The sequence below is a fragment of the Capricornis sumatraensis genome, chromosome 1 (assembly GCF_032405125.1).
Source record: "Capricornis sumatraensis isolate serow.1 chromosome 1, serow.2, whole genome shotgun sequence".
Classification (NCBI taxonomy): Eukaryota; Metazoa; Chordata; class Mammalia; order Artiodactyla; family Bovidae; genus Capricornis; species Capricornis sumatraensis.
Window position 1 is genome coordinate 10,527,530 of NC_091069.1, and position 15,126 is coordinate 10,542,655.

At 42.4% G+C, this 15,126-nt stretch overlaps 1 protein-coding gene across 4 annotated transcripts in view; it reads left to right on the forward strand.

The window, feature by feature from the left end:
- Positions 1–15,126, forward strand: part of MAPKAP1 (MAPK associated protein 1) — a 236,410-nt gene that overhangs the window by 133,666 nt on the left and 87,618 nt on the right. For all 4 annotated transcript variants that reach the window (XM_068964854.1, XM_068964864.1, XM_068964872.1 and 1 more), the window contains one exon: positions 7,685–7,794. In XM_068964854.1, the coding sequence (XP_068820955.1) occupies positions 7,685–7,794 (110 nt within the window). The remainder of the gene's footprint in view (positions 1–7,684; positions 7,795–15,126) is intronic.

The window sequence follows — 15,126 nt, forward strand, 5'->3', positions numbered from 1 at the left end:
GACAATATGTCTGTAAATTATCCTGGTTATTTATTGTTTGCTTGAGTCATAGAGGACCAACTGTGTGTTGTTTCTTTTCATTCTGCTGTATTAGCAAACATTTTCATTGTCCAGACTGTCCTCATGTATGGAAACGTAACATATGCAGCCTGTTTAATTTTGTATTTGTAAATCTGACTTGATTTCCTTTTTGGCAACAGCTACTGTCTAGAGAAAAGAAAAGATTTTTCTTTGTGTCTGTTTAAAGTGACAGGAATATTGGAGCAAGTAATAAAGATGGAAAGCATTAATTACATACTTCTAAGAATTTAAAGGTCAGACAAGCTAAATATGTATGTTTTGCTCCCTGGAATGTCTGTCTGTTGAAATGGTGCCAGGATAGCTTTATTCTTACAATAAGAGCCCGTATTTTAGATAACCATCAAGTTACTCTGGTATCCAAAAATTATACCAGATTGTTGCTTCAGTTGCTATGAATCTTAAAAGTTTGGGACTTAGGTTTCTGACATTAATGTGATTTGTTTCATGATCCACCAGCTTTGGCCATGTTTAGTTACTATGTCTCATTTTGATTTCCTCTGTTCTCCCCTCAGCTTATGTTGGAGTCTGTCAGCTGCTGCTATGTACATGTCAGGCTAGTGACTTGTAATGTTTATTAATACAATGTCAGTCTTGCTGTTGAAAAAACCGTGATGCTTTCTCAGAAGGTTGCGGTAGAACGAAGCGTTTGATTTCCAGATCCTGTCTGCACTGCGTGGTGAATACATTCTCAGATGTTATGCAGTTCACTGACCTGACAGTTGTGGACCCCCGCCTGGGACCCCATTTCAGCAGGACATATCTGAACAGAAACAGTTTGCAAAACTTTACACACTTAAACTCCTGCCAAGGCAAACTGTTAGCCACTTGAGTTTGTTATAAATACCCAGTGGCAGTGGTTGGAAGTAGCCCATGGTGTGTTTTATATTCTGAACTGAATGTGAATGTCTTTGCGGTTATATAGAGTAGTAAATAATTGAGTTTGATTAGGGAGAGGGACCTCATTATCCCCCACCTGTGCCCAGCTGGAAGGGGAGGGTCGAAATGAAGCCATTAGCTGTCTCTCTTACTGGCATCTCAAAGAGCTCAAATACATCTGTGTCTTATTTTCTTTTCTGGCACAATCAGTCGAGCAAGCTAAGCAGGCATGACCGGATTTGGCAAGTCCCAAGGACTCTGGCAAAGACACACAAGGAGAAGGCGGAGGGGCAGTCATTTTGGCTTCTCACTGCCCATTAGTCTAGTGAGTTATGTTTTTGGAAAATGTCTGTTTTGAAAAAGAGTACTTTGTCCAATGTCAAACATCACATAAGGCACACCATACACTTTGATCTTTAAAAAAAAGATTTTTGTCAATGCAAGGGGAACCAAAATGTGGCATTCACACTAGTGTAAACTCTCTTTATGGATAAAATAATATACCCAAAGGACTTGCTTTAAAGCGGGCATGCTGCAGTTATTACAAGGCCTTCTCCCGCTCATATATTTTCATTTTCTACCTTGAAGTGCTCGAGAATGAACATACATGGAATTGGGACCAAAGCAGGCTGGAAACCAAAGGGTTGCGTCTTCACTGGGATTATGAACCGGTCAGGGCTAGAGGAGGGGGCACTGCTCCTGTCAGCCTTGTCCCACTTCCACAAACTGAGGCTGTGGCTCAGGAAACCAGGATCTTCTCCAGGGGCTTTCAGAAAAGGGTCTTGTAGGTCACATGCTGAGTCTGAGAGTTGGGACATTTACAGTCAAACTGAATTTGTTGCAGTGGAAGTTGACCTTCACCGTAGACAGGTCAGTGGTTCTAATCTGGAAGATATGTTCCCTGTAAGTCTCTTTTTCCCCTGAGTTCCCCAAACTCCCTTGGCTATAGGGAGGTTTAAAACACAGGCTTTGGGGTCTGGCAAACCTGGGTTCAAGTTCTGGTTCCTCCACTTGGTAGCTGTGCAACTCCAGGCACATGTCTCAGACTTGCCAGGCCTCAATTTCCTCCATTATAAAATGGGACTGATGATAGCACCCACCTTTCCTGGGAGGATTAAATGAACAAAATCCATATTCAATAAATGTCATCTATTGTCACTTTCTCATCATTATATATATCACTTCTTTGTACGAAGAAAAGCTGATAGTGGTATTTTGTGTCCTAAGTCACTTCAGTCACGTCCAACTCTTTGCAACCCCATGAACTGTAGCCCTCCAGGCTCCTCCATCCATGGGATTTTCCAGGCAAGAGTACTGGAGTTGGTTGCCGTTTCCTTCTCCGGGGGATCTTCCTGTCCCAGGGATCGAACCCAGGTCTCTTACATCTCCTGAGTTGGCAGGTGGGTTCTTTACCACTAGCACCACATGGGAAGCCCAGTAGTTGTACTGTCTATTGCTTATTACGTATTTTTTATGACAAGTATTACATTAACTTAGAAGTATTTAGAAGTAAGCTGTTATGGAAAAACCTGAATGAATGTTTTGGCCAGCCTGGTATTTAGCCCTGAAAACTATGTTATAGTCTGAGAATTATCCTCTTTTTGTAGATGAGAAAACTTTAAGTTAGGGAGATTATATTATTTACCCAAGGAAGGCAGAGCTCAGACTCCAAAGCAGGCTCCATTCTATAACTTGCTGTGCTCCACTGCCTTCTGGTGTTGCCACCATTTTTCCAGTATGACGTAGAGATAAACAACTATGTTTTGAGATAGCTCCACTAAGAAGCTTCTCTGACGCACCCCCACCTCTATCTGCTGGGTTAAATGCCTCTGTGTTTCGGCAGCATTCTGAGCTTGCCTTCATCTCGGTGCTGATCACACAGAACTGTGATTCTTTCTTTACTTCTTTGTCTTTCTCTCCTGCTGGACTGTGCTATTAATACTTGGGTTAGGTACCATATTGTTGATCTCTGAATCCAAAATAGTGTCTTGAATAGATGACTGACCTCAGGTAGGTTCCCTAATATCTCCAGCCTCAGTTTCAGCAAAATGGATATAACAATGGTGTTTATTTTAGGGTAGAATAAGTTAATACAGATCTGAAAGGCCTGCCACAGCACCCGGCACAGACTACATGCTCAGTAAGTAGTAGATGCTACTATTATTGTTGGATTTGTTGACTAATAACCTCTTATCTGGGTCTGCAGATCCAAATGCTCTTAATAAATCTCACTGGATTTCTCCTCCTTGTCACCATGATTTTTGACTTCCACCAACCCCATCCGAAGCAGAGTTAAGCTGAGGTGGAACATACCTACTTCTCTGGTTTATTCTCTTAAAAAGGAAAACCTTGAAACTGGAGCCCAAGGTGCCCTTCTTTGAGCTTCGGGGGATTTCAGTGCCTGGGCCGGAAGCTCTGTACTGATGAGATCCCAGTGCTGCCACCATGCCCAGCAGATTGCACATTGTGATGAAACTGTGTTATCAGTTATGAGGGTTGAGATCCATCCCCCCAGATAAGCACTGTCTGCTGGGGGTTTAGGGGAGACGGGCTGAATGGGGCCTCTTCTCTTAGGGTGAAGACTTGGGAACACACGAGAAAGAACACTGTAAACTCCTTCTACTGTTTGCCAGCCTTAGTTCCAGGTGCTCTGCATTTGTTGTCTGTTTTATCCTTCTGACAATTGTGTAGGCATGTGGCCTCCTCATTTCCTGGACACAGCTGAGGTTCCCACGTGTTAAGACAAAATTTCAGTTAGCCATGGAGCCAGGATTTGAACCAAAGGGTATTGAACTCCCAGCCCATGTGTTTTCCTCTGCAATATGTTGCCTTCCAAACTGCGTTCTGATCCCAGCTCTGCCCCTCTAAGTGGAATCTGAGCTTCTTGGATAAAGACCTGTGCCCCTACCTCTTCTCTGTCCCCCACCACCTCTAGGTTAACTTCTAGTGCAGAAACGCTTGTGTCAGGCTAATGCAGGTATAAAAACTTCCCTCTGGTAACCAAGTGGCTTTGCACTGGGACAGAGCTGAATTCCTCAAGTGAGTAATCTTTTTTTAAAATGCCCATACGTTTTTTTCAGTGGTTCCGAGACTTGACAGGGCCTAAGTTGGAACTGACTGAAGCATTCCTGGCAGCATTCAGTCAGCTCCCAGAGGTGGCACCTCGTCCTAAACCCACCACCGGCAGCCCGTGGAAGGGCTAGAATGCCCTGCACGGGCAGAAGAGAAGCCATCTGTCCACGAGGGAGGAGCAGTTTCTGAGCTGAGAGTGGGTTTGTAACCCATCCGTCTATCCATCTACCCACCTGTCTGTCCAAGGCCGAGTCATCCCCAGCACAGGTCACAACCCTGAGACTGGAACGCAGTGCTGTGAGGAAGGGAGGAAGGGAGGCAGGGCTGGCACCTTCCTGCCTGCTGCACACATTTCCCCCCCGAGATCATCCTCTCCTCCGTCTGAGACCCAGTGCCCAACATTAAATAAAGGCAGCTTTAAAGGATGTATTTCAATAGACATTTTAGAAAGCCCATAAAAAACCCTAGATATGAAGAAATGAGGCATAAAACCCAGACTGTTTGGAAGTCAAGCTGAAAATTGTGGTAGCAAGCCTCCATATCCATTTATTAAATGGGAGCACCACATAACAGTTGCACCTCCATGGATTCTAAGAAGCATCTCGATCCAGTCCCCTTGGCGTCTTAGAAACATTTTAAGTCCCATAGACTTGGGACAGGATCTAAGGTTGGCATTGTATCTGGCAGGAGAGGAACAAGTGGAGTGCGAGGCTGACCCAAGGAAACTTTCATCAAGTCCGGCTGAGCGTGCACGACGCAGGGGTCACCACCTCTTTCTCCTTTAAAAGGTGCTGGTTTTCGCCGCTGCCGAGCCCCTGAGCGAGAGCCCACACACTTGAGAAGGCACATTCCGCGCCGAGCCTGCCCCTTCCCTCCACTGTTGTTTTCATTTTCCTCTCATGAACCCTGCTACCCTGGCTGCAGCGCGGAGGCTGTAAAGGAAGATGGAGAGCCGAGTTACCTCAGAATGATCACTATCGTTAACATTCACGGGTGGTTCACTTATCATTCCTGACTGCACAGACATGGCAGCCGCTCGGAAGCGTCCGCAGGTGTAGCATGGTGATACATATTACATTGTGCCACAATGGATTTATGTATTCTGTAACAAAAGAAAAGTGTAATGAAAAAATACAGAAGGTAATCCTTTATTCCCCCACCACGCAATTTATCAGTAATGCCGGTGGATGATAAGCGTCAGGGATTTCCTCTGCATGCTTTAACCTTGTCACCCAGGTACGTTTTGGTAAAATGACAGAAAAATACAGACGAGGGATTTTCCTCCGTTCAAAAATCTTTTTAAAAGGACTCTTTTAATTTATGGAAGTTAGTCCCAACACAAGGCCTCGTTTCGAGCTTTTAGTCCGCCTTTGCTGAAAAGATAAACGTATGGTTGTGAAATAATGCTATCAGCCAGCAGCAGATTAGGCGAGAACCATGAGCAATTTACAAGCCAACTGAAATCTACAAGAGTTGAGGTGAAACCCGGAGCAGCTGGAAGTTCACAAGATGCAGCCCAAGACTAGTTTGCAAGTACCCAAGAACTGGTGTTCCCTTTTAGGTCCTCCTCATCCATCGCCCGACATATTGTCACAGATGGAGCGCATACTGACTTCTGAGGAGAAAGCAGGGGAAGGCAGGTCTGAACGCGGACGATTGGCATTTGTTCCAAACACACACTGGCCTGGCGCCAGAGCAAATACCCGCAAGTTTATAAATGCACCAGGCACTTTACATTTCAGAACTCTTGCCAAAGTATCACTTACTACATCGCTCCCTAAATATAGTTTAAAAAAAAAAAAAAAAGCTATTTCTTATTTTGCTTTGATCAGTAAAATAAACTTTTAAAAATTGTTCTGGGATGGGGTCCAGCTTCTGAGGTAAAGAACGGCCTGGGCTCAGGCATGATTCAGTAACAGAGTGTTCAGTAAAATTAGCTTGACAGTTCTCAGGCCTGCTGTTCGATAGCAAGAACTTGACCAAGTTAAAATGGATGATCGTGCTGGCTAGACGAGCATCGGCTTTTGCTTTTTAACAAATGGAATGTCAAGGATTAAACAGCAAGCCGTATGGAGAGGGAAGGGGATGGAGATGTCTTTGTATTAGGGAAGCAAATTGGGTCCTTGGTTTTGAGATCAGCTCCCATCCCCCGTGGAAAGTCAGCCACCTGGTTGGTTCCAAGCTGGGTTGAAGGCCCCTTCCCAGCCTGTCCTACCATTGGGAAGCTTTTCCGTGGCTTAGCTTGGGGCTTGGCTTTTCTTTCCGATTTCTTGTCAGTATGAAGTTCTGCCATGTTTTTTGGCTGTGTTCCGTTTTGAGATTCTTGGTGGGGAAGTGGGAAGGCAACCAAACTCCTTGTGGCAATTCCCATGTTCCATAGTTGGAAACTTGGGTCCCATTTGTTACATGAGCTGCTTGGAATTGGCCTGTTTTGTTTCTCTGCCCAAGCATAGTGAGTAGTGTTTGTGATACTTGCTCTTGCAATTAACAGTCTTAGTGAAGTTATATTTCACCCAGGGATGGGTTTCTTTTTCAAGGGTACTTGCTCCTTACCAGTTTTTTCCTGTCTAGATGACCCTTGCACCCCAAGTGTGATTGGCTGGAAGCTTATAAGTAGTGTTATTATTTTGTCTTGTAATTATTTACTCCAGCTAATATTTTGCTTGACCTTCTAGGACTGAGTAGATTAAAACATGACTACTGAAGTATACACAAACTGTGGGTTTTGGCTTTGTTTTTTTTTAAATTAATGCTTCTGTATTTATTTGTTTGCCAGCTAGGAAGAGTCTTTGTTTCCCTTATTCTGAAGTGCTTTGGGCTACCTTATCCACCCCTGTGCCCCCACATTGGGTTTCCCAAGTAAAAGCGTTAGTCGCTCATTTGTGCTCTACTCTTTGCGACCTATGGACAGTAGACCTCCAGGCTCCTCTGTCTGTGGGATCCTCCAGGCGAGAATACTGGAGTGGGTAGCCAGGCCCTTATCCAGAGGATCTTCCCGACCCAGGGATCGAACCTGGGTCTCCTACATTGCAGGCAGATTCTTTACTGTCTGAGCCACCAGGGAAGCCCAGGCTTCCCAGGTGGCCCAGTGGTAAAGAATCCATCTGCGAATGCAAGAGATACAGGAGACATGGGTTCAATCCCAGGGTCAGGAAGATCTTCTGGAGAAGGGACTGGCTACCCACTCCAGTATTCTCGCCTGGGAAATCTCATGGACAGAGGCGACTGTCCATAGGGGTGCAAAGAGCTGGACACGAGTGAGTGAGCACACACGCATGCACCCCACATTTCCCCTCGGGGGCTCCGTGAGCTTTAATATGACGGTGGTATCTGCCTGCAGTGACACCTGCTGACACAAGCCAAGTGTATCATTTGTTAGTCCTTGCTGTAGGATTTTACTAGTAGCCCACACAGACCAATTGGATTCATTTTAAGATAAACAGAAAAATCTTCCCTAATTCTGCCCTCTCTTTCACTTGAGACTGTTCATATTAGAATGCTTTTCTCTCTTTCTCATTAGAAGTAGGTTTATAACCCATTTTTTAATAATTGACACTTCAGTGTACACTTATTAATACTTAAACTCAGTGAAGACTGTATTCACATCCCTTTGTCTGAATATTGGTGATGATTTAATATTTGTCTTTTCCTGCAGAAATGCTGCTCACGGATTCTCCCTTATTCAGGTGGACAACACAAAGGTCACCATGAAAGAAATCTTGCTAAAGGCAGTGAAGCGAAGAAAAGGATCCCAGAAAATTTCAGGTGGGACAGTTAAATCACATCCTGGCAGTAGAAGCTTAACACTTAGTTAAAAATGCTGGGTGTGGGTGTGCATGTAGGTGGGTGTTTGATAGCTGGCTGGATTGGTTCAGATATCATCGCTAGGTTCAGTTAGCAAATGTACAGCATGAAGTGATTTTTAAGCTGCCCTTGGGTCCAAGGAAGGAATTGGGTCAGTAGCATATGTGAGAATATTGTGTTCATGTCACTTGTGGAAGCTTCTTCATTAATTTGTGATAGATTAAGACAAAGCTACTTGAGCTAACTGTTGGTTGGTGTAAAGCTATGTAGAAAAACTGCTTTTAATTTCATGTTTTCACATAATTTTCCATGGAGGAAACTTCTGGTTGCTAGTATTTGAGGTATGGAATAAAACATTTTTTCATTTTTACCAAATGAGAGCAACTGTTAAAAAAAAAAAAAAAGAACCAGACTTTTTTTAAAGAAATCACTCACACACAAGTAGCTGTTAATCACTAATTTCTCATTACCCAACTTTATACAGAAAATAAGCTCATGGTATTAGCTGTAATATTTAAAGGGTACAAGAAAAGAAAATATTCCCAGTATTGAGAAATATTTTGAGAAATAGCTCAAAGATCTATCATACCATAGCCAACTTTAGTATAAATCTGCCTATCTGTGACATGTCAAATATCTGAGTTTTGTAAACAAATGAGACTTCTTAAATACCTTTGGCTTATGTTTCAGAAAGGGCAACAAAGCATGGCTCAGGTTGAAGAAAATAGTTTTGCGTTCCTTTTAAGGGGAGGAATATAATCTGTTCCAGATTTAATTAGCTATCTTCAGATGAAAGCTGAAGTTTTAATAAAAGTTAGAAGAGATAACACAGTGAAGGACACGGATGAGCTGTCTCAAGGCCATATTCCAGGGGAACGATAAGAGCTGTAAAAAATGGCAGAGGAGAGCAATTGAATGGAGCAATGAAAATCTGATTCTCATAAAAAAGAGAGAGAGAGAGAGATGCTGGTAGGGGCGGTTGTAGATGAGACCTGCTAGCGTCTGCAAGCAATTTGGATGCTTGCCAGGAGTCATTGTTCACCCTCGGCTGTGGCGGCTCCGTCCAGATGTGCCAACTGCACGTTTCGGCTTTTGCCAGCTGACTGCGCCGTTTGATAACCAGCTCTCTGGATGCCCATCACTGGCCGCAGAGATAGAATTAAATGATGATGATCTTCCCACAAGTTGGGAGAGGAAACAATGCATATAAATCTTGATTTCATCTCAGCATGAGAAGTCTTTATCCATCATCACTCATAATGAACAAGTCGTTAGCTGGGATGAATGGTGTTCTGGTTTTTCCAAACACCTCTTTTGTTCATTTTTTGGGTGACTTTTATCCATTGCGTGGGGGTCAAACCTCTTTGTATTTAAGAGATGATTGAAGAGGCATAGCCTCTCCTTCCCAGGGGAAGGTAGATATTTGGGGGGTTCTAGGTGCCAATCTAATAGCGTTTAAACAGCTTCAGTTATTTACAAATGTTAAATGAGCATTCATCTACCTTTAGGATCCTGGTCTTTTCCTCTTGTTTTTGTTCCTAAATTTTTTGTATACTAGTTTATGACATATTTATTATATTCAAAGATAGCTTTATTCTGAATTGCCCAAGAGGAGGTAGAACTAACTTTTTTCACCTTCTTAATAGAAATTCTGCTGTTGCAGATTTTTTTAGATCATGAAAGCTCATGAACTCACTGCCATAAGCTGAACCAGTGTCTTTCCCTCTGTCTTCAGCTTCCCTGTCCAATTCCAGACCTATTTATCTGTGTCCATCTCCAGCAACCATGGTTATCATACACACATTTATTTATGTTCACCTTTGTGCACACATCCCTGCTGTTGCCGTCAGAATCTTTGCTGTATCACTAGTGAAGAGTTTGGACTTGTTGTCTGAAGAACAGTGATCTGCATTATTTATTCCTTTCCATACTAGAGAAGTCAATTGAGATTGATGCATTTACATAAATTACTGTCCATTTTCTTGATCCAAAAGGCTTTTAAAAATAAGAACCTCTTTCTGTTGCTTTGTTAAGTCTGGTCTCAGGGAATAGAAGGATCTCCAGTTTGGAAACTGGATGTTTATTTAAGGTTGGCTCGATAAAGGCAGGGTATGTTCTGTGTCTTTGAACTTTGTATTGTGTAGTGGACTTGTTTTGGAGGGGATTAATGAAGAGGAAAATCCTCCTGTCATAGAGAGAAACACAAGTACGTTTACTTAAAAAAAAAAGTCTGTTAGTGCTGACAGTTGGCTATGAAATACTTGTTACTTACCCATCCTGACACCTAAACTTAGTCATGAACTTGGTGGCAGGAAATACCAGGTTAAAGATCCTCATTCTGCCCTTCCTAAGCCTCTCCCACAGGGACCTGCTCAGTCTTTGCAAGAAGGTGCCTGCCCTGCCTGATGTCTGGCTCAGCCCTCTCTTCAAACAGCTTTCATTGGATTGAGCACAGAACAATATTTGTCTCTGCTACTCTTATTTAACTTAAGTGAGAAGGGAGGAATACCACTTAAGATTAGAGAACATGTTCCACGTGGGGTCAAGAATTCTCACACTATTTGTGCATTAGTGGTTAGTTGTACTAGACCAGGATTTCAGAATTCCTTTGCTGGGCTGACAGTGAACTTGGGCTGCTTCCTTACAGACCTTTAACATCTCTCATCTGTTTTTTCCAATTGACCATACAACTCTGTTTAATGATAATAAATTGAAAACTTAAACTATTTCTTTATTAAATCAGGCTGTGGGCTTAATGACCATCCTAGTGTTTAAATACTCTGTTGCCCTGCCCTCTAGCATTCCCTCACCAATTTTCTTTTATTGAAAATGAGAAGATGGCAGATATTGAGCAAAATAATTCTTCTTTGTTTAGGTAAATAGCTTTGTCAATGGAAACCTTTAGGGTTTTATTATAAAATATTTTTGCTTTTTATGGATAGAATATCATTACAGACACTTGTAACTGATCTAAAATTTTGACTTGCATTATTTGTAATTATTTCATCAAGTCATAACTATTTATGAACACTGCAGGGTTTTGCTATTAATATTCATGTACTGAACTTATGGTAATCTTTTCACACTGTGTTCCAGTCAGTTCTCTGCTAAGGCCCATTTTTTAAGCCCATTTTTAAATGTCTCTTGTAGATTCTCTCTCCGGCTTTTCATTTTATTACTGACCTACTTGACATTTGGAATCTACCTGCATTAGCAGAAAAATCCCTGCTGTTTTAAGAAAATTGTAAATGAATAATGTGGGTTTTAGAAGAATTAGCAGAAACTTCTTTACTAACTTTAAGTTGGGTGGGTATGTTTTTGACATAATGAAGAATAGCCTGTCAGATCCCTTTATTTAATCAATAAAAAATACTGACCTGTTATTTAGTGAGTAAAGGCTTTATTTAGTTCATGAAGTTCTCCTTTTATCAGGTTCATCCTCAAAGTCAGTAGTGAGCTTCTTAGTAATTTGTTGTTGTTTGAAATATTATTACCAGTCTCCTAAAGTGTATTGTTGGGTATGACAGAGGCAGTTGAGAAATGAAAGTAGATACAAATTCAGTTTTAACATTGATGCAGAAGTATAAGTATCTCTGGATCTACACAGAGAGAAGGCTTTGAAGTAGGTTTTTCTAAGCAGAATAGTTTTCTGGCTCTATTTGGAGGTGTTCTTCTTTATCATTTGCTGAAAGATTGAACCAGAAGCATATTAACTTTTTTCCTTCCCCCTTGTCCATTCTTGCCTTTTAATGTGAAAGATAATTTTCTATTAGTCTGAAGATCCTTTTTGAAAAGTTCTTATAATATTGTTAATAAGACTTAATGGCACTCATTGCTACTTTTCTTGTACAAAATTTCACCTAGAATTTGAGAGAGAAATGTTAACTATGTCAAGTGAACTCCCTCTTTTAACTTCTCCATTCAGAGGCACAGACCACATTGTTGACTGCTAACTTACTGTGTTTTCACTTGACCCCTAGAATGTCACCAAGGGGATAGTCTAGTCTAGGACTTCTCAAGCACTATTCCCTAAAGTACCACGAGGAGCAGAGAGGCGAGTGAACGTCTCACACAGGGTGTGTGGGGTTCTGGTCTGAGGGACAGCCAGTGATGACATCATTGGATTCTCAAGTTTTATCTCAAAAATTCATGTAAAATGTAAATATCCGTACTGTATTTGTAGCTGTGTGTACATTCACTCCTCATGTCTTCTCCTGGGTCAGACCTGTGCTGGGGGCAGGGAGACAGTGGTGAAGCAGATCTGTAGGGCCCTTGCTGGAGAGGAGCTTAGGGGAGAGTAAATGGAAGGGGCTGAGAGCTAGAAGCTGAGATGCAGAGGTACTCACTGCTTTTCCAAAGGATGGTCAGGAAGCTCCTCTCAGAGAAACTGACATTTGAACTGTGACCTTCACATTGAAGCAGTGAAGAGTTGGAGAAGGGCAGTATCTTTCAAAGCCTTGGCTGTTAAAGGCATACTGCTGTAATATAAAAAGAACATTTCCATTTACTTCGCAGTTAGTTAGCTTTCTGCTCCCCTCAAAAAAATTGTAGTGAAAATGATCATTGTATTCTTCCCTGTGCTAGCTTCGTACATCATCTGAAACAAGTGAGTCTTTCCTTTTTTTACCTCCAGAGTATATCCTAAATTCAGTCTTTTCCATCTTCATTGAATGAGTCCAGATCACCGAGACCTCACCTGGACAGTTGAACCAGCCCCGTGGCTGCTTTTTCCTGCCTCTGCTCTTGGCCCCTCCAGTCTCTTGCCTACAAAGCAGCAGACAGAGGGGTTTTTAAAAAATATAAATCAGATCGTATTCACTCCAAACCCTTGAATGACTGCCAGTTGCATTCTGAATAAAATCCAAACTTCTAACCACTGTGAAATACACTGAGGCCCAAAGAGGGAATGGGACGTACAGAGGAAAGAACTGGAAAGCAGTACAGAGCTGATGGTTAGAGTGTGACAGAGAAGCACAGATCAGGCCCAGAGCCCAGGAAGCCGAGGTGTGGACTCACAGCCTGTGACCTAATGCAGACCTGCTGGAATAGGCCGGCAGCACCTGGGTCGGGCTCGGACTGTCTCCCCGCAAACTCACATGAGAGGCCTTACTTTCAGGCCAGATAGGCCTAGACATTTATATACAATACTACTGTTAAGAATGTTTTAAGGAGATTTGTGTGTCGGGGAGAAACTGTTCCTTCCCCAAGATCTTCTAGCAGGGTTAGAGCTGATTTGTTGAGTGCCTTTGTGTACTTACAGCATCTTGTTTAATCTGCACAACACCCCAGACGGGAGATCTTATTGTGCCTGTTTTATAGATGAGACTTTAAAAATGATAAAAAGTAGAGGGAAATGTGCATCTTAGAAATAAGGAGCTTTGATAACTATATGTGTAATCATACACTTTCCTCTCTCAGCCCCCCTTTCCTCAGTTCTTAGAGAAGTTAAAGTTACCCAAATTTCCCCAGGAAGCAAATGACAGAATCTTAAATTGGAGCCCAGACTTTTTTGACCTCAAAGCCCATACTCTTTTTATTGCACCATGTTGCTTATTAGAACCCTAATGGGAGAACAGATTTAAAATTCTGTAAACAGAAATGTTCATTGATTCTAAGATCTAAATGCACCAGGGAAGTGCAGCATTTAAAGGAACCCTGTGGTGAATCTGGATATAAAGCCAGGAATTCTTTTTGTAATTGCACAGTTTATCTGTATTGGTGTCAGTTTTAATGTTTTATGTCTAGCTTTCTTAAAGCAACATACACCTGTCCTGAGCTGCCCTATGGAAAAGGGAAGCCCATATGTTTTAGATGGAGTAGGGTTTTTAACACTCTCCTAAGCTAAAGAATCTGTAAAACTGAACAGAGTCCTGCTTCTTGTGTAACTGTAAAGACAGAAAAACCCAGTTCACCTTCCTTCTGTGGAAGTAGTCTGCCAGCCAGAAACACAAGACAGGTATTTTCCTTATGTTGTAGCAAATAATACCCTTTTAAAAAGGAGAAAGAAAAGGTAAATAGGACTGTTTAAATGTTCTTTGTCAAAAGGGCAGTAATTTCTGCAAAAAACTTCTCCTCCTAAAAGAGTAAGTAATCATACAGATGTCACTCACGTGTGGGAGCTGGATAAGAGATAAAGACCTGATGCTTGGTGTCCAGTGACCCAGTGGGAAAATGATACAGTAAATGCGGACTGCCAGGATGCTTACAGGTCAGAAGTGGCCCCTGCAAGGAGCTTGGAGTTAAATATTCCCCCTGCCTCCTTTCTCTGCCTCTTTATCTTGTGGTTTCATCTCACCTGAGCCTCCCCCTGTCTGGAGTGCTCTGCGGCTCCTGATGGATCTTCTTGAGTATAGAGCAGAGCACATTAAAGATGGCATTGCAGTCAACTATTTTATCCAGAAAGCCTGGAAATTTAGAGAATTTATGTCAAGCAAAAATGTTTTGGAACCACTTTAGAGACCCAATTATTTTAGAAGGGTGTTATGAGCTCTTGCAGCTGCCACATCAGAAAAACTCAAAATATATCATTTGCCCAAACTACGTTTGACCAGCATTTACTCTTCCTACTAGTTGCTAATCTTTCAGAAGTTCATTTTCCATCACAAAATCTATTCATTCACCCCATCTGGGGCAGTCACGGGCATGGATTAGATTAAAGGGGAAAAAAGAAATGGAAGGAAGAAAAAAGACAAAGACTCCCAACAAGCTCTGTGAGGGTAGAGGGGGCGCATGCATTCTGGAGTCAGGGACCTTTCCCGGGACCCACTAGGGACTAATTCTGAAACCCCACTAATTTAATAATAGCACTTCAGGAAAGAAGAAAGAAATACTACTATATTAAATGTACATATGGGTTGTAAGCTGTAGCCTGGGTTTTTAAGTGTTTTAAAATGTATTTTTGGAGTAAGAAAGCCGAATGAGTCATCATGTACTTAGCTTTCTGAGCTTTCCTCTCCTGAGCTGTAACATCCTGAGAGGATGAATCAGGGGCCCCGTACGGGAGGCCTGAGTGCCCGAGAGCTCCGGGTGGCTCTGAGACCCCCTGCTTGGTGCCGTGATCATCACCCAGTGCTGCCTCTCCCTTCCAGCCACCGTGGGAGGAATCAGGTAGAAAGCCTGGTGCAGAAACAGACTCAACAGAAGAGGCTCTAAGCTGCGGAACATGCACTACCAGCGCAGCAGAAAAGAGAGGCAGGGCCTGAGGAAAGACGCTCCGGAGGAAGCCACTTGACAGCTTTGTTTTGAAGATTAACTAGGACGTTGCCAGATGGATAAGAGAGAAAAACATGCCAG